Genomic DNA, 25747 nt, shown 5'->3' with positions numbered 1-25747 from the left:
TTTTACAGAAAATAGGTCTGCCAAGTACAATCTCAGGGGCGTAGAGGGTGGTAGTTGAATGTATCGGGGGGGGGGGAGTTTCATGGGCCTTTTCCTCAGAGCAGCACCATAGAACCTCTTACATCAATGATATTTTGAGGAATTGACAAGTGTTAGGCTCTTGGCTATAGCAGACACAGGAGTTAAGTTGTAAAACAGCAAACAAAGGCCAGAGGAACCAGAAGAAGATACTGCTTCAAAAGTTAGGAGTAAAAATATTGAAGTGTGGGAAAGATATAAAAATCTGTTGGAACAAAAAACTCCATATTGGTTATCGCCGTTGGAGGCAATGAGTGTGAAGAAAGTCAATATGACAGGGGGATGGGATACATATGAGAAGTTAATAAGTAAAAGAGAAGGTAAATGGAAGATGAGACCATTCGAAGAAGTTAAGGACCATGTCAATGATTGGTTGCATTTTTTTCCAATTAATGAGATGTTTAGAAAAGATTTGAATCAAAGGGGTTTTGCGGATAAAGAATCAAAATTTCAGACAGAAATATTGAACAGTGATTTTAAGATCCTAGCAAAAATGTATAAGATATTATTAGAATGGTGCACGAAGGATGAAGAGATAAAATCAGTTATGATTGATTGGGCCAAAGATATAGGATATAATATACAAATGGAGGAATGGGAAAGACTATGGAAGGAAGGTTTAAGATTCACTGCATGCACAGCTATAAAAGAAAATGTTATGAAAATGATATATAGATGGTATGTAACTCCGGTGAAACTAGCAAAAATGTATAAGACAAGTAACAAATGTTGGAAATGTAAAGAAAAAGAAGGTACATTTTTTCATATGTGGTGGGAATGTAAGAAGGTGAAGTGCTTTTTGGGAAATGATATATAATGAACTGAAGAAAATGTTGAAATATTCATTTGTTAAGAAATCAGAAGCATTTTTACTAGGCATTACAGGTAATGAGATAAATAAGAAAGAAAAGAAGTTATTTCTATATGCAGTGACAGCAGCAAGAATATTGATGGCCCAGAAATGGAAACAGGAGGAACTACCTACGATAGAAGAATGGAGAACTAAAATGATGGACTATGCAGAACTGGATAGAATGACAGGAAGGATCCGGAATCGACGAGATCAAAGATTTACAGAAGATTCGGAAAAGTTTATTCAATATTTGCAAAAACTGAGTGATAACCAGATTATGTTTGTAAGTTTTAATGAAGCTCTGTGATTGGAAAATGTTAAAATAAGTATTAAAATGGAATGAAGTTTACAGTAATAACATAAACAACGGGTAGAAATGTGTTAAAAGTAAAAATATGAGGGATTTGCAGACAAATTGAGGGAAGTAAAAAAAAAAGGAAAGTAAGATGTAATTAAGATGTATGGAGCGTATAATTTTGTTTTGTATTTGAAAATTAATAAAAATATACATTAAAAAAAAGTTAGGAGTAAAAATCCCTGTGTAGGGCACTGCGACTTTGTGTGAAAGCGTGATCTCGCATGTTTTGCCCCAAAACGTGTGTTTTTGAGCTCTGTGATATTGTGCAGGTCACGTGACTTGCTTGGGAGCATGGCTGGGAAGATGAACATCCCAGCTTCTGGCAACAACATATACATTAAAATTAAAGCAGTATCATGCCACTTTAAACAGTTGTGGCTTCCCTCAAAGAATCCTGGCACAGAAAGTTTTTAGGACGCCCTTATTCCCCTCACAATTCTTAGTGTGGTTTAACAATTATTCCCTCTTTGGGGACTTCTGGGAATTTTAGCACTGTGAGGGGAATAAGGGTCCCCTAACAACACTCAACACTCTACAATTTTCATGATTCTTTGGGGAGGGGGAGCCATGACTCTTTAAGGTGGTTTGATAACTGCTTTAAATGTATAGTACAGATGGGGTCCAAGTCAACAATCAAAAATAGGTAGCCAGTGTGTATTCACACCAGGAATAAGTTGCTCAGAGTGAGACATTAACTCTGAGGCCTCACTCAGCAGAGCACAGTGGGCCTCATGGAACACGTTTGTGAAATAAGCAAAGTAAATACACGTTACTACACAACAATAAGACCCATGATAAAGGACCCATAAGTCCAGAGTCTATGGCTACCTACACATCAGTAGCTCAAAATGAAGCAAGACTGGTTTCCCCATACTGTGTTTCGAGTCATATTTTCATATTGCAGGAATGCCTTCACCTGATGTTCATTACCTGTATGGTTCCCTCACACCTGCAACCCCCGTCAACTCCTATTCATGAAGCTGCCATCTGCACATGTGCAATGGCTGTCTCAAATAACGTACACGCCTCAGTTTAACTGCTAAGTGAATACGGCTTATGTTGCTGAATTGGATGTAAACCGGTTTGAGGGGAAAACGCATCAAATAGCATTTCTCAATAAGCTGCAAGATATGTCTGGGCTGTGTCAAATCCCTATGTACACACAGAGCCGTCTTTCCCATAGAGCTTAGTGGTGCATCGTGCCAGGGCGCCTGTCTCTCAGGGACGCCCCAATGAGTGGGGGAGCTGCGCGGCTTTGTGGGCGACCTCCCCTTTCCCTGCACGCCCACCAGCTGCGCCCCACCAACCATATGGTTGGCGGGGCGCAGCTTCCCTCTCAAGCCTCTGTGGGGATTGCTCTCCCGCAGCGGAATGGGGGAAAGTTGCACACCTCCAATGGTAATTTGGGGCCACTGGGTGGTTATTTGCACCCCAGCACCGCATCTGCTATAGATGGCCCTGTGTACACAGCTTCAAACACCAGGTGTGGGGGTGCGCCCGAGTCCGTGTACAGTGGTACCTTGGGTTACAAACGCTTCAGGTTACAGACTAACCCAGAAATAGTACCTCGGGTTAAGAACTTTGCTTTAGGATGAGAACAGAAATCGTGCAGCGGCAGCGGAAGGCCCCATTAGCTAAAGTGGTACCTCAGGTTAAGAACAGTTTCAGGTTAAGAACGGACCTCCGGAACGAATTCAGTTCTTAACCCGAGGTACCACTGTAATGGGAACGTAGAATCCGAGTAAAACCTGAAACCCTTTATCTCTCAATCTCAAGGTCGTGGGTTCCAGCCCCACATTGGGCAAAAGATTCCTGCACTGCAGGGGTTGGACCACCTGACTCTCATGGTTCCTTCCAACTCTACAATTCTATGATTCTCGTGTCTCAGGGAGAAATATATTGACCAATTTTAAGATTTATTTAACTTAATTTCTGTTTGGGAGTCAAAATAGTGTGGATTAGATATTGAGCAAGTTCTGCTGTCCATTGGGATGAAGAATGGTGGATCTGACGTCCTCGACTGTTTTCCTGAATGTGCTTGTGTGTGCTTTAACAGACAGTGTCACAGGGCTCCCACAGCTGTGCTTGTGGCTACTGCCTAGTTCTCTGTGGTAACGAGACAGACATGGCCCTAGCATGAGTGTATTGGCTACCCCTGTGTCCTTGTTGCACATTAACCTTGTCACCAATGCAGTTCCCTGACTGGGAGGTTGTAATTAACTTTGCTGTGAATCCCGTCCTTTACTTTTGCTGACAAAATATATGAACTGCCATCTCTGCTCATCAGTAGATTGGGCTGGAAGGAGCCACAAACCGCTCCCTCTTTGCATGAAAAGTGATTTGATCTTCCATGATTCAGTAGCCAGCAGTTATGTGTGGTTGAGCCCTATCTTGACTTCTCAGTCATTCACCTTAACCTGAGGCCTTCATTCCACCAGCCAAAAAACAGCACACATTGGAGTTCAGGGACTTTTAGACTGTTGAACTCTTGCCTCAAAATTCCTTCTGAATTAGTAAGTAAGTAGTAAGTGAATTTTTATTTATACCCTGCCCACCCCGACCAAGACCGGGCTAAAGGTGGCTAACATCAAATACATTAAAACACAATCAAACGATTAAAGTACAGCTTAAATATTAGAATTGGGATAAAATTAAATGACTGCCCACGAATTACAACCATAGGGGTCGGAAACCTCAAGTATTCATCAGGGCCAGCTATCCATGTTGGACCCACATGAGCCAATAAAAGGGCCTGGACCAAAGGCCAGACGGAACAGCTCTGTCTTGCAGGCCCTGCGGAAGGATGTCAAGTCCCGCAGGGCCCTGGTCTCCTGTGGCAGAGTGTTCCACCAGACTGGGGCCAAAGCCGAAAAGGCCTTTACCCTGTTTGAGGCCAGTTTAACCTCCTTGAGATCTGGGAGCTCCAAGATATTATTATTTGTGGACTGTAAGGTCCTCCACGGGGCATACCAGGAGAGGCAGTCCCGTAAGTACAAGGGTCCTAGGCTGTATAGGGCTTTAAAGGTTAAAACCAGGACCTTAAACCTGACCCTGTATTCCACCGGGAGCCAGTGCAGCTGGCATAGCACTGGATGAATGTGGTCCCGTGGCAAGGACCCTGTAAGGACCCTCACAGCGACATTCTGTACCCACTGGAATTTCTGGGTCAGCTTCAGGAGCAGTCCCGCATAGAGCGAGTTACAATAATTGAGCCTGGAGGTGACTGTTGCATGGATCACTGTGGCTAGATCAGGGTGAGAAAGGTAAGGAACCAGCTGATTAGCACGGTAAAGGTGGGAAAATGCCACCTTTGCATTTGCTGCAACCTGCGCCTCCATAGAGAGGGACGTGTCAAAGGTTACACCCAAACTCCTGATGGAAGGCACTGGCACTAATTGAGCCCTTGCAAGAGATGGGAGTTGGCCCCCAGATATATCTTTGCTTGATGAAGGAATTAAAGAAAGTTCACATTCACTTCTGCAAGGACTGCTAGAATAATCTCTTTAGCAGCTTCCTCAGCTAAGGGGACATTTGATTACATAGAAAATACTTGTCATGCTTTTTTGAAACGTGTTGGGTTTTTTTTTGCACTTTCCAAAACAATATGCTATCCGAAACACAACCATCCTTCAAAATGCACTTCTCCGAAATTTGCAGCGCCGTTCTCCAGCAATGCAATTTGTTCAAAAATGCATATATGAAAGTAAACTCCTCACATCATTGTGTATACTAATGAAAATAACATACAAAAGTACATTTTATTAGGAAAAACTGTCAAAGATGTGCACATTGGGCAAAACTGTATATTAGGAGAAATTCACACGAAGATACTGATGAATTTTATTGAAGACTCTTTTTAAAAAATTGCACAGTGGTGTGGAAATGTGAATAATTTAAGATTTGAAAAATGTGAAACTGAGAGGAACCCAAACTGACAGATTTGCCTACCCCTAGTTGTAGGCGTGGGAGTGCCCAGCTCCAGCCCAGTATTCCACCTCTGGCACCTGTGCTATGTTTGTTCTCATTTGTACTGACAGGGAAAATGTATTGACTGGTATTATGGTTTTGCATTCTCCTATTCTGACCAGGCGAGTAAAAATGTTATGAGGTTGGGAAGCAGCGGGGCCTTCTCGGTTGTGACACAGCTGCTGTGGAATGCCATCCCCTGAGAAGACTGCCCAAGTCAAAGCCAGCAAATGCTAGGCCCGCATGCACAGACAAATAAAACATCCTTATTCCCAACAGACATTTTTAGGCCAAGGATTTGGGTGTAGATCTCCGAGTTCAGTTTGGCTTTTATCGTGGGGAATGTTCCTCGCAGTGAGCTTTGTGTCGTTTTACCTGACGTTTGGCTGCATTTTTATGGTTGTTTTGACAGCTGCTTGGCCTTTCATTTGGAAGTAAGGGCTGGGAAGATATTTCGAAACTAAATACATTAAAACATATTTTTTCTAGACTCGAAGGAAGTCTAAATTATGTGGAGAAAAGGGTTTTGAAGCCATTGGCTCCCCCTTGTGGCCCAGAATTTGACAACAGTGAGCAGCAGAGGCAGGCATGTGCTTCAGAAGCTAAATAAACATGTTATTGTTATAAATAATATCTATATTATTATTAATTTTTATTATATTTGCATTATACTATTAATTAATATTAATAATCTGTGATGTTGCATTTTTTCCCCATTTGTTAGAAGCCGCCCAGAGAGTGTCTGGGCTAACCCAGACAGATGGGTGGCATATAAATAAATTGTTGTTGTTGTTGTGGCTGTGATCCTAAGCACCTATATCCACAAGAAAATGCTACTGCAATAAACAGTTTTATTTCTAATAAAAGAATATTAGGTTAAGAATATTAGACTTGGAGGAGTCACTTCTGAATGTTGTTAATACAGAATACGTTACCAAAAGTTATTTGTAAGTACTGTAGTTCTGGTCCCTAGTGAGGAAACACAAAAGGTCTGGAGGGTGGCAACATTAGACATGGGCCTTTTCCGCAGTGGCTGCCCATTTATGGAATTCTCTCCCCAGGGAGGTTCACTTGGCACCTTAAATATGCTGTACAGCTTTAGGCACCAGGCAAAAACAATCCTTTTTAAGCACGTTCCTATTGACCGTACATGTTTCTTTGATAGATTTAGTGTTTTTAGGATTTTGTGAGCTGCTTATGATTTGTGGTTTCAATTGTTGTAGAACACTTTTTGAACACTATAGTAGGAAAGCATGTTATAAATAACACATAAGAAGTAGTTTATTATTAAGATGGTTTACTGATCTTCATTTGAGGAGCGGATGGGGCTCGTTAACCTGGGAAGGTAGCTCCATCTAGGAGGACAACTCAGACCATAAACCTCTGCTGCCTTGCGAGATATCCCTGGGAGATGAAAAGGCTAAGGAGTGGACCCTACACAAATCTGGAGTAGAGTCCCCCGAGGGTAGGGTGGCAGCTTGTACGCCTCCTTCCGGCAACTCCTGCAGCCAAGCCGGTGCCAAACATATTGCTCTGCTTTCCTTTGGAGCACATCAGCAAGGCCGAGAGGGGGATCTTGTTATCTGGGCAGCCCAGGACCTCCACACACACTGCCCAGGCTTGCGCCCCAGGGGGTCACTTCAGTGCTACCACCTTGGTTTGACTTCACCCCTAGAGGTGCACTCCATTGTCTTTTGAGACAGACACATGCCAACAACTACCCAAGTGGAGGGCCAGGAGCATGGGCTAGGCCGGAGGGTCACTTGTTTGGGCCATAAGCCGATGGCCTCCAGTTCCTGGAGTTTGGAACAGTTACACCTAATATGGCCAATCACTTGAAATTTGTCACTTAGTGTTGAGGAACCTCAAGTGTTTTTGCCCTGGCTGGAAGGTTTCCTTGAACTCAGATAATGCTCCTCGCTTCCCTGGTTCGAAGATAGAGAGGAGAGTGCCAATGCAGAAACTAGCTGACCGTACAAAGATGGTTGCTTGGTCCCTGCTCCTGCCAACCTAGCAGTTTGAAAACACATCAAAGTGCAAGTAGATAATTCGGTACCGCTCCAGCGGGAAGGTAAATGGCGTTTCCATGCGCTGCTCTGGTTCACCAGGAGCAGCTTAGTCCTGCTGGCCACATGACCCGGAATCTGTACACCGGCTCCCTCGGCCAATAAAGCGAGAAGAGCGCTACAACCCCAGAGTCGGCCACGATTGGACCGACTGGTCAAGGGTCCCTTTACCTTACAAAGATAGAATTCACATTTATTGCTCTTCACACTTTTAACTCTGGCCCACCCCCGCCAGCACGCAGTCCTCTAGCTGAAAGATTTCCCTACCTGCTGCTCAGAGTCCCATTAGAGATTTTTATAAGAAATCTTGTGCTAACTGTAAGTCTGGATTCTGAGGCAGAAAAAACCCTGGTGCTACTTCCCTCCTCCACAAGACAGAAAATTGCACACAAAAAGCCGTTTGTAGAAACCATTTATTTTTAAGTTATTTCCAAAAATGAGTTCGTTCTTGCTTCTTTAGGAGGTTCAGAGTCTCAAATGTGGATCCAAAAGAGGAAAAGAAGAAATGCAGCTAAAGTTTTTTTTTGTGGGGGTGGGTGGGAGGGGTTCGCTGGGGCAGGAATACACTTTCCTCTTTCCTTCACCAAGGGTCAGCAAAGAGAGAACCTGAAGCCTATAATGGGACATGGGCCTTCTCCTAGATTCCAACCGTTGTGGGGTTATTTGTGAGGCAAAGCCAAGTTCAAGCTCAAAATGTCCCTCCCTGCTCACAAAAGGCAGCAGGCCTAGGCACACCCCAATTCCTCCCTGTTCATCTACAAAGATCTGCTTTCTTAGGCTGCAATCCCAAATGCACTTACTGAGGAGTAAAAGCCCTATTTAACATAGATCAAGATGCCTTTGTCTTCCTCTCCAGCATTTAATCCAGGGTGGTTGTACTGATTTTCTGCTGAAACCTCTTAAAAACAGCCACTTATATAAGGCTGTAAAATAGCCCCTGTCCCCTAAGAAGGAAACCTTGCCCCCTTGATTTCCAAGAAGGAAAGGGAAGGAGGAAATAGAAGTGCCTTTCAAAAAGTGCTCTGGAGGGGAAAAGTTACACAGCCAGCCCTGCTGTTAGGCAGCGTGACACAACTGCCTCAGGTGGCGGATAAAGAGGGGTGGGGAGCAGGCAGCGCTGTGTGCCACACGCCCAAGCTAACCTGCTGCCCTCAGGCATGCAGGATGCTGTCCTGTTGCCAGTGCTGGAGCAAGATGCAACCTCCAGCCTAACTGGCATGGGAGGCGGCGACCTTGTCCCTTGCCTCGGGCAGCAAAGTGTCTTGGGCCAGCCCTGGAAAAGTACCGCTGATGACAAGGAAGGATCACTCCTGCTTCAGGCTCTTTTAAAAATCAGATTTATTAGTCGGAATCTTTCCATAAGGGAGGGGAAGTAGGAAAGAAAGAGAAACTGTTATTGGGAATTTGCCAGATTTCATCCAGAACCAGGCTCTGTGGGGGAATCAGGGAAGGTGCTGTTTTCCCTAGTGCTGCAACCAGAGAAGCAGAGCTTGCCCAAATTCTCTCCCTTTTGCACATGGAACGCTTGGACAGCAAAGGCGCCTTGTGCCACGCAGACACCAAGCCGTCCTTTGGCTCCACAGCATACAAAGTCACCCTTCACAGTCCTCTCATGGTGTGGACCCACTGATTCAACTCAGTCAAAGCAGTCAAACAGGAGGACAGAACTAGCTGGGAGAGGCGGGGAGGAAGGCTTCTGTCACATGATTCAGGAAATGGACAGTAGTGTTCTAGCTGCTGCAGGTAGCAAGGGAGACTCCCCCCCCACCTCCCCACAGGTTTTAAGTGCTCCCTGTAAATGCTACATGGAGGCAAAATGTAGAGTTAGAGCAGCGGGGCTGAACCTGGCCACACAAGTGTCCCAAACAGTTGCCCCAAATTTTGGGTGACAGGAAAGTAGCACATGATCAGAGATGGGTGTGTGGGCGTCCCTGTCCCAGAATCCTTTGCAACGTGATCCAACAAAGTTGGCTGTCCACTGCTGCACCACAAGGAGCTCTGAGGCACTTGTGTCTCTGACCAGGTGGGGCAGTCACACCGAGCGGCAACCTTTCTCCGTTCTGCTCTGCGTGGAAAGGACTCGGGCGGCCAGATTCTGTGAGCATCGTCCGACTCACCCATCCAAAGGTTCCTCCCCTACCCACCTAGCATCCAAATTTCAGATTGTTACATGGATGGGGCTCTGGAGGTCGTCATCAAGGTTCTCCATGTCAGGCATGTTTGGCATGTCCGCTCCGCCGTTGGACTCTCTCAAGTGGATCCTCTGGTGGTAGATCATGCTGTGCCTTCGCCGGAACCTCACCCCACACTCCCCACACTGGTACGGTCTCTCCCCGGTGTGGATTCTCAGGTGGCGCGTCAAGTGAGACTGCCGGCCGAACCTTTTCCCGCACTCGACGCAGGGGTAGGGCCTCTCCCCGGTGTGCGTGATCCGGTGGCGGGTCAGGTGAGACTGCCGGGTGAAGGTTTTCCCGCACTCGGCGCAGGGGTAGACCTTGCTCCCCAGGTGGGTCTTCTGGTGCCTGGTGAGCCCGTACAGGTCGTGGAATATCTTCCCGCACTCCATGCACTGGTAGGACTCCTTCTCGGTGTGGGTTCGCTGGTGGGCGGCCAGCTCCGACGGCCAGATGAACCCTTTGCCACACTCGGTGCAGAAATAGCGCTTCTCCCCCGTGTGGATTCTCTGGTGCGTGGCAAGTTCAGACGGCCACCGGAATGCTTTGCCACACTCCCCGCAGACGTGGCGCTTCTCGGCCACATGGCCTCCCAGGTAGGCGCCCAGAGGGGGCAGCTGCCCGTTGCCGTTCCTGCAGTCGGCGGCCAGCGGGGAGTTGTCACCGGTGTGCATTCTCTGGTGTGCCGCCAGCTCCGACGGCCACTGGAACCCTTTCCCGCACTCGGCGCAGAGGTAGTGTTTGTTTTTGTTGTGGGTTTTCTGGTGCGTGGCCAGCTCCGACGGCCACCGGAACCCTTTCCCGCACTCGGGGCAGAGGTGGGGTTTCTTGACGGTGTGCGGCTTGGCGCAGTCGGCAGCCAGAGGGGTCTTCTCGCCTGTGAAAAGGCTCTGGTGCATCGTGAATTCCGGCGGCCACTGGAACAGCGCCTCAGAGTCCATGGCGTAGTGCGGCTGTTGGCCTGCATGGATCCTCTGATGGATGGCGAGCTCCGTCGACCACCGGAACCTCTTGCCGCACTCCGTGCAAAGGTGGCACTCCTCGCCCATGTGCGTCTTCTGGTGCCTGGTGAGGTGCGAGGAACGGCCAAACTGCTTCCCGCACTCGGCACAGTGGTAGGACTTTGGCCTGGAGTGAACTTTCTGGTGCAAGGCCAGCTCGGATTGGCACCGGAACCGCTTCCCGCACTCAATGCAGGGGTGGCGTTTCTCTCTCACTCGGATCCGCTTTGGGTTCAGGTGTTGCACCATCCCGTTGAGCCTTTCTCCAAATTCAAACTGGGGGTCTGCTCTGCTGGGAGTCCTGGCACCTGGTTTGGGTGGGGGGGGGGGAAGGCAAGAGAAAATTCACAAATTTCATAGGTATGAATTCTAGAGCTGTCACTCAATTAAAGCAACGATAGTCGATCAATGCATGTGTTTTAGATAGAGGTTTAAACCCTGCAGTCCTGTTCACTATTATCTGGCAGCAAGTCCCACTGAATACCATCGCACCTTGGTTCGTAATCCATTCCGGAACATTCAAAAACCAAGGCGCGGCTTCCAATTGGCTGCAGGGGCTTCCTGCACTCAATCGGATGCCGCGGAAGCAACATCGGATGTTCGGGTTCCAAAGAACGTTTGCAAACCGGAACATTTACTTCCGGGTTTGCAGTGCTCGGGAGCCAAAACATACACGTACCAAGGTGTTCGAAAACCAAGGTACGACTGTACAGCGGGATTTACTTCAGAGCAAACATGAATAAGATTGCCCTGTAACTGGATTAAGTCAGCATACAAAAAAGAGGAAAAAAGAGGATAGATAAATAATGCTAATTGCTTCAACATGTTTTCTGTGTTTTTCACAGCAAGCACCACCTTGGAAGAGACGTTGCCCCTTCTCTCTCCAACATTAGAAAATGCATCTTCTAAGATGCTGCAAGACCCACCTGAGCCTCCTTCATCGGCTGAAGAATCCCACGTTGCTTCGGTGTCAGAAGAACCTGTGCAGGGAAAGAAACGAGTCAGGTCCGACTGTGACATGCCCTCCATCACACGCATCCACACAGTATAACAGGATGTTTTAGACAGAGTACTGATATGCCTTCATCTGGATACGTTTAACTCCATCCCACAAGTGCCCCAGAACTACAAAAGAAATTCATTGAAACAGGTTTACAGTACAGACTGACAACTGGAGAGGATCTCTAATGCAGTGTTTCCCAACCTTGGCGCTTCAGCTGTTTTTGGACTACAACTCCCATCATCCCTAGCTAGCAAGACCGGTGGTCAGGGATGCTGGGGATTGTAGTCTGAAAACATCTGGAGAACCAGGGTTGGGAAACACTGCTCTAATGCACCTGAGGCAAGGGACCTTGAGAACTGTGTTCGTCTGTATGGCCGTGAAAAGTAGAGAAGAGTCTGGATTTGATATCCCGCTTTATCAGTACCCTAAGGAGTCTCAAAGCGGCTAACATTCTCCTTTCCCTTCCTCCCCCACAACAAACACTCTGTGAGGTGAGTGGGGCTGAGAGACTTCAGAGAAGTGTGCCTAGCCCAAGGTCACCCAGCAGCTGCATGTGGAGGAGCGGAGATGCGAACCCGGTTCACCAGATTACAAGTCTACCGCTCTTAACCACTACACCACACTGGCTCTCACTTTCAAGTAGAAAGTGTACTACATGTGTTACTACTGTGTCATTTTTACAGAAACCAAAAGACCCAGACTTATTTGTCCCTAGGCTGTTTCCTTCCCAGAAAGGTCTTCAAGTGTTATATAATACAATCTTTCTGGCTGTAGATACACAGCCTCATAGAAGTGAATCAGTTGCAAAATGTGCAAAAGCTATAGAGATCCATATGCAGCTTTCCAAGAATTGCTGTGGGGTACTGCTTTCAATGTTGATGTTTGTTTAAACATTTAGCACTGAAAAGTGTACTGTTAGCATTCTTTCTCGTATCTTTTGTGTTGTATAGAATCATATACAGTGGTGCCCCGCAAGACGAAATTAATTCGTTCCGCAATTTTTGTCGTCTAGCGAATTTTTCGTCTTGCGAATCACGAAATCCCATAGGAATGCATTGAAAATCAATTAATGCGTTCCTATGGTCAAAAAAAGTCCAAACAAAGCCAAATTTGGTACAACAACAGTTTATTAACTGCTCTTTAAAGTCACACATACTGTAAAGAGCAGTTCAAAAATTGAAGGGAAAATAAATTAACTTTATAAACAAAACATGTCTTTGTTTTTAGACAAAGGAAACAAAGCCGCGAGACGTTTTCGTCTTGCGAAGCAAGCCCATAGGGAAATTTCGTCTTGCGAGGCAAATCGAAAACGGAAAAACCTTTCATCTAGCGAGTTTTTTGTCTTGCGAGGCATTCGTCTTGCGAGGTACCACTGTATTTGTTTTTGGAAATTGAAGGTCTGTGGGCAATTAAAAAAACTTTACTGGAGTTCAATTAACGCCCAAAGACCTAGATCAAGTAGGAAGGTCTAACAAAAAACCTGCTCAAACCAGAAACTCACTTCAAACTACATTTTTCAGTTCTGGCAGGCAGCAGCCCAATGGTTTGCACAAACCGGTTTGGATGATTTGGGTGACACAGCAAAGCGGTTTGTACGAAACTAGAGAGTGAAATTAAACTCACAAAGGAAGGAGGGAGGAGACTTATGTCTGATAATCCAAGCCATAGTTTGGAGGATAATCTCAACCATCTGGGTGTGATGCTAGCCATCACCCTAACCTTGAAAGCAGGGTGAGAATAAATGTTTAGCTCAAGGCTGGGGAGTTTGTGGCTTTCAAGAAGTTGTGAACTCCCATCAGCCCCAGCCAGCAAGGTCAGCAGTCGGGTATAATGAATAGTCAGGTATGATGGGAGCTGCAGTTCAACAACACCCTTGGCATACATAACAGTTAAAGGCATTGGTGTACCGAAGAGAAGTAGGTCAAGGAGCTAAGCCAGGCTTCCTCAACCTCGGCCCTCCAGATGTTTTTGGCCTACAACTCCCATGATTCCTAGCTAGCAGGACCAGTGGTCAGGGATGATGGGAATTGTAGTCTCAAAACATCTGGAGGGCCGAGGAAGCCTGAGCTAAGAACAGGGAAGCGAGGATTCTTACCCAGCAAACAGATATCCACATCACCCCTCTGCTCGGCCTCCATGCATGCATCTCCCTGCTCGGCATCTGACAAGGCTTGGTCATCATCGGGGAAATTCACAACCACCTCCTCAAATAGGTCTGAATCCTGAAATAAGCAAAGAGACACATTCGACAAAAAGATCGATCAAAGACTGTTTAATGTTAAACTTGCTAAACAAACGAATGGACAAAAAAGTAGGGCTTTTAGCATGGCTGCCTCTGTTCTGTGAAATAGCATTCCTGTCCAGATAAGACAGGTGCTCACTAGCGGCACTTTCCAGAAACACCTGAAGACATCTTTGTTCGGACGGGCTTTCCCAGCTGGCTAAATGGGTCTTTGCCACAAGTGTCTATTTTGTATGGTTTTTAATTCACCATTTTAAATGATCTATAGTGTATATCACCTTGAGATGGTTGTTTAGAAAGTGATTAATAAATCAGTACAGTTGTACCTTAGAAGTCAAACGGAATCCATTCCAGAAGTCTGTTCGACTTGCAAAACGTTCAAAAACCAAAGTGCGGCTTCCGATTAGCTTCAGGAAGCTCTGGCAAACAATCAGAAGCCGCAGAAGCCCCATCAGACGTTCGGCTTCCAAAAATAGTTTGCAAACCAGAACATTCACTTCCAGATTTGCAACGTTCGGAAGCCAAAACGTTTGAGGACTAAGCTGTTTGAAAACCAAGGTACGACTGTAATAGTAATTGTTTTGGAAGGGTGGGGGACAAAAGCAACTAAATTCAGCTGCTGTCCCATGTACTACAATTTGGCTTTAATAATGTCTTTAGCTCTGCCTTGATTCATTAAGAGCTGCACGAAAAGCAGAACTCTGTGGTACAGTTCTTACTAGACTGTACCATTTTACACTGCAAGCAGGGGGATACCCCAGATTATTTGTGCTTTTATCTTGTATTTTTATGCTGTGAACTGCCCTGATATCTATAGATGAAGGGTGGTATACAAATTTTAATAAATAATAATAATAATAATAATAATAATAATAATAATAATAATAACGAATAATAATAACGTACAGAGAAGAGCAGGAAATTTGGGAGTAGGCATTTCACTCAGATATGAATTCCCCTACCAGCAGTCTAAAGATTAACAACCCAGCAAATTGTAACATGTGATTCTGCTGATAGCATAGCTTGGCTGCAATTCCACCCTTATGCGCTCTTTTGGAAATGTAGATTTTATAAGTGCTCTTCTAGGATGCACCAAGGCAGCTTCATTAGGATGGTTTTTAGAGACAATAGGACAGCCACTCCATGAACCAATATTCCTCAGCCTAGAGTTGAACGCGATACATCTGCCCTCAAGGTGGCTCACAAAACAAGATTAGCACGATAAATATACACACAGAGAACACAAAGAACAAGCCAGAATTGAGATCCTGGAATTTTTGCTAGGGCTAACATATGCTATGTTAAAGTCCATATTCTGCATTTCATTGCCATGCAGATTCCAGAACTCTGGAAGGGTGGAGGAAAAGGCTGGGGCTTCTTTGCTTCATATCCTAAGAATTGGAAGGCAAAACTCTGCCTATTGTGTGCTCTCCATCTGCTTCTTGATTTCCTGCAGGAAAGCTGCACACACAAACACAGAATTATGCCAGTTGTGCCCTTCTGTCAAATCACACAAATGACTGGTGCAAATCCATCATTTCTGATGCAGTCACAATTCCTGACTGCAAGGGGGGGGGGGAGAGCTCTCTTAGCAAATAGCTCTTTTCTTTCCCCCCAATATGCTTCAGCCTGGGAGAGGAGACATCTTGCCCACAGTGTTGGCTTGTGAAGAATGGCAGATGGCCAGCTACTAGGAGGAAACCTTTTGTTTCTGGGCTGCAGGACTACAACTCCCAAAAGCCTTTGTGTGGATTTCGGTGAATCCGCTGCGAGCAGCAGGTGCAAAAGTCCTCTGGGGTTTGTAGGCAGCCATAACAGTGTTTGTAGGAGACCAGGAGGACTGAAGAGGGAAAGCTGGGAATAAGAGATAAGAGGCGCAGCTCTGAATTGAGAGCTGGGTTTGTAGAGGCTGCCTTGAGGTCCTGAAAATAAGAGAGGAGTCTGAATGGCCAGAGGAAGGAATAAAGAGACGTGAGACTTTGGAGATGATTCAATATATTTTGGTGCCTCACGCACAAAGCTCAAGCTGGAAAACTATAAAAATAAACAAAACTATTGACAATTTGTTCTCTTTAGTGTCACCCAGCAACACGGATTTTCCAGAAAATTTAAAACCGGGGGGGGGGGGGATATCTTCCTTTGTAAATTAGGGCAATTTGTGTTGGAGAATTTCCAGTTTGCATCAGAAAATTTCCTGATACCCTAGAGAGCAATCTAATTTAGCATGTTTATTTGACTTGTGTTTGGTAAACAAAGCTATATTTATTTATTTTTTTAAAAAAACCTTCTAAACAGCCACACTTGCAAATACTTATTTGCAACTGGCACCCATTCATTGTTTACAAATCAACTTGCAAAATGGGGAGGGGGGGGAATTCCCTGGGAAAACTGCCTCTCCAAATACCTGATGGTAGCCCTAAAAGTCACCACTCCTTGAGGTAAACTGCCCTGTATGGCTGAATGGAAGGCAAGCCCTGAGGGACACTAAGGAGGGAGGCAGAAGACCATTTTATGTTAACAAGAGCAGGACAAACATAGTGCTGCCATTCACACCCTTTGACCTTGATTCCATACTCCTGGAATCCCAGTTATTTGCGATTTCTCTGCTGTTAAGGAAGACACCCTCTGGGTGCCTCAGAAAGCAGCAGTCCCTCTCCCTACAAAACATCTCCCTCCTCTGCAATGCCTAATGTAATGTAATGTCCACAGAAGGCCTGCGTTGTGACATCAACACCGTTTGAATTTGGCCTGTTCTGGTTCCACTTTGCTGGCTGCTACTTAGGGGCGAGTGGGAATACTTGGAACAACATGACGTCATGTCTGCCATTTTGTATTGCTAGCCAGTACCAGGAGAAGTAAAGAGACAAGACACAAGGGCTGCTGTTATTGGAGGTAGCCATGACTCCTCTGTAACGACTAGTTCTGAGAAGGCTAAAAATTTGACAACTGCACCAGCCAAGGCAGAAAATATGGAATATATCATGTATTATGTGAAATAATGAAAACATAGCAATTTTTTTTAAAGAAGCATAATAATAATAATAATAGCAGCAGCAGCAATGAAAACCTTAGTGGAAGAGCTCCCTGGCATCTTGATTGAAAAACAAACAAACCTCATAGCAGGTGATGCAGAAGAGACCTGTCACCTGAGACCCCAGAGAGCCTCTGCTAAGTCAGAGGTGACAATACTGGGCTACAGTGACAAATATTCTGGCCACGGTGCATAACAGTTTCCTACGTCCCAAACCATCTCCACATTTTAATTACACCAAAGGGCAGAAATTAAAGCAACCAAGCTATGGCTCTGTTTCAATTACCAAGCATTTCAGCTCATTTCAAAAACTCGGCTCCACATTTTGATGCAGCTAACACGGAAGAAGCCACTGCCTTGGTAATTTTACCGTGCAATCCTATACAACAGGATTGGGGCAACTGTGGCAGGGGGCGTCATGAGGACGTCAAGCGACTGATAGGCGTGTGGTCTCACCCACCTGTCAAAGCTGACCTATGGGGTGAAGGGAGGGGTCTGCTTCACCTGTTCATTCCCTGCAGAGAATATGCTGGAGAAAACAGCAGGATCAAACCATGCCCCCTGCCTATCAGCTGACATCACCCAGGTGGGAGGAGATGGCCTCATCGGCTGGTGGCCTGGAGGTTCCCCACACCTGCTAAACGTGTCTGCTCAAACTCACTGAATTCGAATAGGGCTCCCTAAATTTATTTATAAGCATTTCTAAACTGCTTAATATTCAAAGATCTCTAGGCAGTATGCAAATACAAAACATTAAAAAAACCAGTATCAAAAAAAGAAAGATGCAACATAAAAAGCTGTAAAATTGTAGTATTATAAGAACAGGAATTTGGTCATAGGAAGATCCAATCCTATGGGTCAGAGAAAGCCTAAGCAAAAAAGGCACATCTTCTTTATAAGACACCTGAAGCAGATGACAGTGATGCCTCACAAGTGGCAGAGGAAGGATACTCCCCAGTGCAGGGGCCATGGTTGAAAAAGCTCATTTTCAGGTCACTGCCCTGTGATCTTTCGTAAGGTGAATATAGAATTACAGAATCTGAAGGCCTGGATCCTGGGCATTATCAGTTCATGGGCCTCATCCTGTATGAACCTATCCAAAGTATTAAGTTCAGCTGACAAAATGCTGCGGATGGGTCCAAATTATCCAGAAACTAAACTAGTTTACCCACAAGGCAGAGGTTTTTCGGTGGCTGTTCCAAAACGCCCTTCCACAGGCTAAATGTTTTACTCCTCTCTCCTTCCTGGCATTCCAGAAGTAAATAAAAGCTTTGGTGACTTTGCTGTGCTTTGGGGACTTAGCACAAAATACATACTCCCATTGTTTGATTGTTTTATTATAGGAGCTTTCAGCCCAAACACTGAGGTCCAGCTCCGAGGGCCTTCTGGTGGTTCCCTCACTGTGAGACGTGAAGTTACAGGGAACCAGGCAGACGGCCTTCTTGGTGGTGGCATCTGCTCTGCGGAATGCCATCCTGTCAGATGTCGAGGAAATACCGTATTTTTCGCCCCATAGGACGCTCCGTCCCATAGGACGCACCTAGTTTTTTTGGGGGGAAATAAAGGGGAAAAAAATTCCCTTTATTTCCCCCCCAAAAGCAGGTCGGGGAAACAGAACCAGGTCGAGGAACAGCGGGATGGCGGCGCTGCGCCTCCCTGCTGTCCCCCGAGCTTGTGGGGCTGGCCAATGTCTGCCCCGTGTGAGGGGCGCTCTGCATCAGGGCGCCCCCCCCTGCGGGGCCAGCAGGCTGCTATCCGCAGCGTGGGGAGCCTTGCCGGGAAGTCCGGCAAGGCTCCCCACGCTGTGGATGTCTGCCTGGCGAGGGGGGCGCTCTGCTTCAGGGCGCCCCGCCCGCCGGGTGGCAGGCTGCTATCCGCAGCGTGGGGAGCCTTGCCGGGAAGTCCGGCAAGGCTCCCCACGCTGTGGATGTCTGCCTGGCGAGGGGGGCGCTCTGCTTCAGGGCGCCCCGCCTGCCGGGCGGCAGGCTGCTATCCGCAGCGTGGGGAGCCTTGCCGGGAAGTCCGGCAAGGCTCCCCACGCTGCGGATGTCTGCCTGGCGAGGGGGGCGCTCTGCTTCAGGGCGCCCCGCCCACCGGGCGGCAGGCTGCTATCTGCAGCGTGGGGAGCCTTGCCGGGAACTCTGGCAAGGCTCCCCACGCTGCGGATGTCTGCCTGGCGAGGGGGGCGCTCTGCTTCAGGGCGCCCCACCCGCCGGGCGGCAGGCTGCTATCCGCAGCCTAGACATCCCTGCCGGACCTCCTGTAGGGCTGCCTAGGCTGCGGATGTGTTCCTGAAGCCTGGAGAGCGAGAGGGGTCGGTGCACACCGACCCCTCTCGCTCTCCAAGCTTCAGCAAAAGCCTGCATTCGCCCCATAGGACGCACCCAGATTTCCCCTTCATTTTTGGAGGGGAAAAAGTGCGTCCTATAGGGCGAAAAATACGGTAAATACTATACAACTTTTAGAACACATCTGAAGGCAGCCCTTTATAAGAAAGTTTTTAATGTTTAATGTTTTATTATGTTTTTATATTCGCTGGAAGCCACACAGAGTAGCTAGGGCAACCTGTTCAGATAGGCAGGGTACAAATAATAAAATTGTTGTTGTTTTATGTGGTTTTATACTATTTATATCTTTTTAAAAAATGTTTGTGAGGCTGATTGTACACGATTTTGAGAGCCTTAGCTGGAAAACAAATATGTCATCTTTAAACAGAGATTTTATATCACCTTAGGCAAACTGCTGAAGTTTTTCTTATCAAATGGTATATAAATCTTTTTGTACAAACAAAATAACCATTAGCCACAGAAATAACAACATCGTAAAGGCAGCCCATGCCCCAAGGACAAAATGTGCCCATTACACCTGCCCCCCATCTGTTGCTAGCACCCCACCGCCATTTCCTTCCCATCCCCGCCATAGTTATGGGCCTATCTCAGCAGGTCAGCCCTCACAAAGAAACTTGTCCCATCCGCGAGCCACAAGATTGTCCTTGGGGGTGGTGTATGGGATGAGAAAGGGGGTGGGGGACAAAAACCATCTCACCTCTTCTTCTGCTCTCTCCGCTTCCTGCTGCTTCGACAGGAACTCCTCCGCCAGGGCCACGGCCCGTGCGCAAGTGTCCGGGCTGCATTCCCACACGCGGCTCCGAATCCCCGGTGGGAGGACCGCCAGGAACTGCTCCAGGATCAGGACGTCCAGAATCTGCTCCTTGGTGCGGTTCTTTGGCTTCAGCCAGTGGTTGCAAAGCTCCCAGAGCTGACCGCAAGCCTTCCGCGGCCCCTCGGTCTCTTGGTAGCAGAACTGCCGGAAGCGCCGGCGGGCTGTCTCTAGGGTGAAGCCACCCACTCCCGAGGTGGACGTCCGAGTCTTCCCGATGCTCCCCCGGTCCGCGTTGCCTGGGGTACTGGGCTGGGTTTCTTGCTGGCTCTCCTCTGTGTATGGAGCTCTCCATGGGGAGGAGGCAGGGTTCTCCGCTGGCTCTAATGCCGTAGTAGAGAAGGCCCCTGACTCAATGTTCATGGGTGCTGCCTCAGTCACTGGGGAAGCATCTTGTGTTGGTGGTGGTGGCGGTGGCTGCACAGTTGCAGGAGGCGCAGCTCGTGGGGCCTGAGACACCTCCTCCCACTGGACTTCCCAGCGCTGAGGTTGTGGGGCTTCTTCTGGGGCCTCTGGCTCAGCAGCGGGTGGCACTTCCAAGCCCAGAAGTTCCTCCACAGTCCCAGTGCACACCACAAGTAGGGAGTCATCTCCTTCCTCTGCTCCCACAGCCTCTCGTACAGGCCCCGTTGGATTCTCCTCATCCTCATCTTCTTCCTCCTCCTCTCCTCCTTCTTCTTCTTCCTCCTCCTCCTCCTCTTCTTCTTCTTCTTCCTCCTCCTCTTCTTCTCCCTCTACTTCTTCCTCTTCCTCCTCCTGCTCTTCCTCTCCTTCCGCTTCCACCACGACTTCCGCCTCCGCTTCCGGCTCCTCCTCCTCTTCTTCCTCCTCTTCCTCGATCGTGATTTCCGGATAGACCCCCTGCTCAAGCAGCACTTTAAAATGGAGATCCAGCTCTCCCGATCCCTGCTCGGGCTCCATTTTGTCTTCCAAAAGGTAGACCGACTTCTCCCAGTTGTAGACGGAGGTCTGGCCACCGAGGCCCCAAGTCTCACACGCAAACATGGCGGGACACTAGGAAGTGTTTACAGGGGCATTGTCTCCCTGAAAGGGGGTGTGGGGGAGAAAAAAAGGAAGGCTATCACCCAGTTTTAAGAAACCTGAGGCATTAAATCAATTGAAAGTCATTTTCCTGAATTGGTTATATGAATAAGAGCAAGAATTCTGAAGAAAAACAAAATACTTTTGTTTTTAGGTGATGCAATGCATGTGCCAGGGGGGGGCATCTTAGGTAAAACGTTCCCTCCTGTGTGTGAGGGAAGAGGGAACGCCTCTTCTAAGAAGGTACCAGCTACCCAGTTTTTGTATTTATAATTATATAGTTCTGCATATAATAATAATCTGCCACTTCATTAATGGGGGCTACTTCAAAATATATAACTGATTCATGAAACTGATTCATGAATGAAACATTGCAGTCCATTAAAAAGGGGGGGGGACAGAGGAAGGGGGGAAGTTGAGGGGGAAAACAGCTGGTGTTGAGGAACATCTTCCTTACACAGCCACCCCTAACTCCACTGCAAAAGGCCCAGGGAGAAATTGTTAGGATGGCCATCAGTAAAATCTCCTCCCTGTTAAGATTCCAGAAGAGAGATACACAGCCACTGTCTCTCTGCTTCACTCATGGCTCTCTCACTCTGAGCCATCCTGCACATTTAAAATCTTCACCCAGCCCACATACTGCAACTCTTCAAGAGGCAGGTAGGAAATCAGACTATGGAGTGATTCCCCAAGGCCAAAAACACCATGTCCCTGGATACTGGAATGTTAGACAGAAGAGTTATTATAGCCCAGTCTTCTCTGTTCCGTTCCTAGGGAATTTCTTATTACGGTGCACATTCAAACATGCAACACCTCCACCCCCAGCATTCCACAACGGGACAGCCTTCGCAGGGTCTGTTTTTCTGAACATGTAGATCAGGTTCTGTGTCTTCTGGCCAGATGGATAAAAGAACGGCAAGTACATCTACTGCAACACAACACAATGTATTTTCCCAGCTTGGAAATACGGTGCAGCACTCTAGAGGCTATAGCAATGCCAGGAAGTGCCATTCTTTTGCCATTTAGCTACTTGCCCAACGAAAGCAGCAGACTTCATGGCTCTGCTGCTGTTGCTTCAGTCTCTCTCCCTCTCTCCTTTTCAGAGGCTCAAGTTCCCATTTGTTTGTACAGTGCCATACTCAGTGCTGATAGGGTGGTACAAAGAATGATAATAATTTACCAAGGCCACTTATTAAGCCAATATAGCACAGTGGCTGGAATGTCTGCACTCCATTAAACATTAAAATTTCAGAGCACTGGGTTTGACCTCAGGTGATTTCCCCCGATTTTCAAAATTATGCAAAATTTCTTTGCAGTTCTGTTTTAAGTCCTCGGTCACATATGATCATTTAGCATTACATCCGAACCTAGGGCTCATGATTTGCCTTGCTCCAAAAAGCTGTAGGCAAAGATCTGTTATTGGCTTACTAGCCCATGGTTAGTCTGGAGCAGGCTTCCTCAAACTCAGCCCTCCAGATGTTTTGAGACTACAATTCCCATCATCCCTGACCACTGGTCCTGCTAGCTAGGAATCATGGGAGTTGTAGGCCAAAAACATCTGGAGGGCCGAGGTTGAGGAAGCCTGGTCTGGAGGAACTGGGGTTTATTGTAACACTAAGCCAAACCATGGCTTAGCTATGTATAGTGCAGGAAGAGGAGGACCACTGGAAGAGAGACATGGCCACTATTTCTCCTCCAAGTACCTGCACACTCATTCATTCATGTTTAGCCATGGTTTGGCTTAGTGTTACAAGCAAATGAGGCCACGGATGAACTCTCCCCCCACCACACACACTTCTACTCCCCTTAGGATGGTGACACCTGTTGACATTTGGTAACTACCTCAAATACAAACGCCTCCATCATGCTTCAGCATTAAGAATATTCACAAATATTCCCTCCTATTAACTATGACGCACCTCTGCATGTGGTCAGTCTCACAGCTCAATAAACTAAGCAAATGTAAGCAGCAACAGTAAGTTGTACAGAAATGTAGGAACTTTATACTAGCAATCGATACATTGTGCTTACAGATGACTATGTACCAAATTCTAACTTCCAAAAAAGCAACAAAAATGGAAACTTTCCACATTCACAATTAGCTAAAGGACAAGTACTAGGAAATGTTCCCACCCTCTCACCATACTTTTTCATTTTAACAAATGCAATCTTTCTTTCCCCTACCCCCACCAGTGTTGAAAAAGTGTTGTTCATCCTCAGGTGTATAAGCTAGGCGCCAAATGGCTCCTTAAACCAAGGCTACAGCCATCAAAACAGAATGTCTACTTGCCATTTTGGGGCAAGATGGATCTAAAGTCTTATTTTTTTCAAATGACTGTCTGACTGTGATTATCAGTTAAACATCTGGCTAGTTCAGATGAAAACCTTGAGTTAGGTTAAGAACTCTGAGAACTTAAAAGAAGAAAAGTCATTTTATCCAGGGACAGTCCACATATATATTGCCCTTTTCCTAATTCTTTTTCTCAGTGGTGACAGGGACCATTCATAACATAAGAATATTATTCACAACCATGAGCAGGGCAGTGGGGTGGGGTAAGTGAGGACAAGATACAATTAACTATAACACTGTTCGCTGCTCTTGCACAGGCTGCACAGAAAAAGCATTTTGGTTCCTGAAATTCATTCTGACCAATAGCAAAATGTGCCTGGTGCCTAGCTGGCCAATAGCAAAATGTGCCTGGTGCCTAGCTAATTTCGAACACTGTTCATCAACATATTTTGATCAAACCTCACACGGCCAACTTCAAGTGATTATTAATTTGATAAAACAGGTTTTTTGTACTCCAAAATTGGTATGGTGGCATATGCACCCTTTCAATTAAAGTAACTCTATATTCAATACTGGAGATTCCCTTCCCTCAACATTTCTTTAAAAAGATTCACCTAGATCATGCATGTTCAACCGGTTGATCGAGATCTACCGGGCGACCAAGGGTTGTCTGTGGTCGACCATGGTTGACTGCGTGATCCTGAGCGATCAACCCCCTCCCCAAAAAAACTCAACAACTCTGGCCAATCCAATGGGTAGATCACTGCCAGTTTATTTATAGTGGGGGTAGATCACAGTCTCTTGGAAGTTGGACGTGTCTGACCTAGATGTTTCCAAATCTGCCCGCCCCCCCCTAAAAATTTCAAAACATGAACAGGAGCAAGACCAGCACTAATAATCTTTTGGAAAACAAAGCACATGTTACAAAAGAAGCACCTTTCATATGCACATTTGGACATACAAATTTCTACATAAAGGGATTTGATTTCAATCTTAAAAACAGAAATAGACACTCATTCTTCCAATGGGTATCAACTGCAAAATTCACACCGACAAATCTTCACAGCAGACTTTAAGAAATGAGTCAAAGTATTGGAACCACTCGGAAGAATCAAAATTAGCTTCAAAGACTTTTCACCTGGGAGTTATAATAGCAGACTTGAAGCACAAATATTTAGAGTTAACTCTATGCCCAAAAGATTCCCAAACTGCACTGCAAGTCATCCAAGCAGTCCCTGCATGTCTGGGCCACTGACTAATGAATACTAATGCCACAGAAGCCACAGATTGGCAGCAGAAGTGGGGGGGGGGCAGCGAGGGGAGGAGCCAGGGCCGCTTGGGGGAAATGAGCATGTTTACTAATGGTGAGAACATAGTTGATCTACTACCACCTCCCTGCTCACTTTAACAGAAGGACTTAGACCAGACATTCAATTATTTGTTCACTATTAGGGCGAAGCACTTGATTGATCTGTTAATTAATTAATTGGCAAAAGGATTACTGAGCTAACACCAAAAGGGGGAAGGGGAGCTGAAGTGGTGCTTCAGCCTCCTTGTCATTTTTGTTAGGTTGCTTCCACCTCTTCCCAAAGACCAGGGTAAGGCAATCAGCCACCCACACCCCCTATACAAAGTGGGGTGCACTCCGCTCCCCACCATCAGATGCAGAGACACAGCCCCCCACCTCCATCTTTCTAACTGTAAACCTCCTTCCTTCCCAGATGGCTCAACTTTCCACCTCTCCCCCCCCCCAGCCACCCACATCTTAGCTTCCTGTCCTCTTTCTCCTACCAGAAACATTTCTGCCTAGCCCTCCCCTGATTAACCCCTTCCCCTCTCCCAAGAGAAGGGTCTTCCCCCCCACCATGTGGCTGAAAAAGGCCACCTCCCTGCGACCACCACCCTTCCCAAGAACAAAAAAGGACCTTGACCATTCATTGCCCGGCCTTTCCCCCGCCCCTGAGCCCATCCCATCGCCCTTACGCACAGCTCCCCCTGCCTCTCCACCCCACCGCGGCAGAGAGAGGCCCTGGTGCATTTGCCAGCCCTCCCACTAGACTCGCCCCCCCCCCCGCCACCCCGAAACCGAGACAAGGGGAATGCAGCCATTTTGCCTCTTTGATGTGGCTGGGGGTGGGAGGGGCAAAGCGATGGCTCATGTTGCGCTCCTCGCTCGCTCTCCCCTGCGCTCCCAGCAACCAACCCCCCCTTCCAATCGGTGACATCTACCTAGGATTTTGGGGGAGCAGGAAAAGCGCCCCCTCCAAATCCAGCCCACCCCCTCCCCTCCCTTCCTCCCCCACCCACACCCCGCCTTGCACGTGGCTTTGCAAAATGGGGAGGCCGGCCGCTGCAACTCACCCTTCGGCGAGGAGAGCCGGTCTTCCCTCTCCCGCCCCCTTGCACCAGATGCGGATACTTGGGGGTGTTGCAACCCCGAACCTCTCTCTCTTCCGTGCCCCCCTCCTCCCCCCAAAAAGGCGGA

The 25747-nt window shown here is 47.0% G+C and overlaps 1 protein-coding gene across 1 annotated transcript; it reads right to left on the bottom strand.

The window, feature by feature from the left end:
• Nucleotides 1-7717: 7717 nt before the first annotated feature.
• Nucleotides 7718-25747, bottom strand: LOC308571881 (uncharacterized protein). Its single transcript, XM_081167495.1, has 5 exons — nucleotides 25624-25747; nucleotides 19818-20975; nucleotides 13595-13721; nucleotides 11423-11476; nucleotides 7718-10804 (listed from the first exon to the last, which is right to left on the bottom strand). The coding sequence occupies exons 2-5, from the start codon at nucleotides 20934-20936 to the stop codon at nucleotides 9480-9482; spliced, it is 2625 nt and encodes an 874-aa protein (XP_081023621.1). The 5' UTR covers nucleotides 20937-20975; nucleotides 25624-25747; the 3' UTR covers nucleotides 7718-9479.

Source organism: Podarcis bocagei (assembly GCF_964188305.1).
Source record: "Podarcis bocagei genome assembly, chromosome: 13".
Classification (NCBI taxonomy): domain Eukaryota; kingdom Metazoa; phylum Chordata; class Lepidosauria; order Squamata; family Lacertidae; genus Podarcis; species Podarcis bocagei.
The sequence above is the reverse complement of the archived record's forward strand: the minus strand, read 5'-3'. Positions and strand labels throughout refer to the sequence as shown.

Coding starts and splice junctions, on each gene's coding strand:
- LOC308571881 (XM_081167495.1), bottom strand. CDS start 20,936: ATGTTTGCGTGTGAGACTTGGGGCCTCGGTGGCCAGACCTCCGTCTAC. Junction 13,722..19,817: donor CGGAGAGAGCAGAAGAAGAG/GTGAGATGGTTT, acceptor TGCTTATTTCAG/GATTCAGACCTATTTGAGGA. Junction 10,805..11,422: donor AGCCGATGAAGGAGGCTCAG/GTGGGTCTTGCA, acceptor CACCCAAACCAG/GTGCCAGGACTCCCAGCAGA.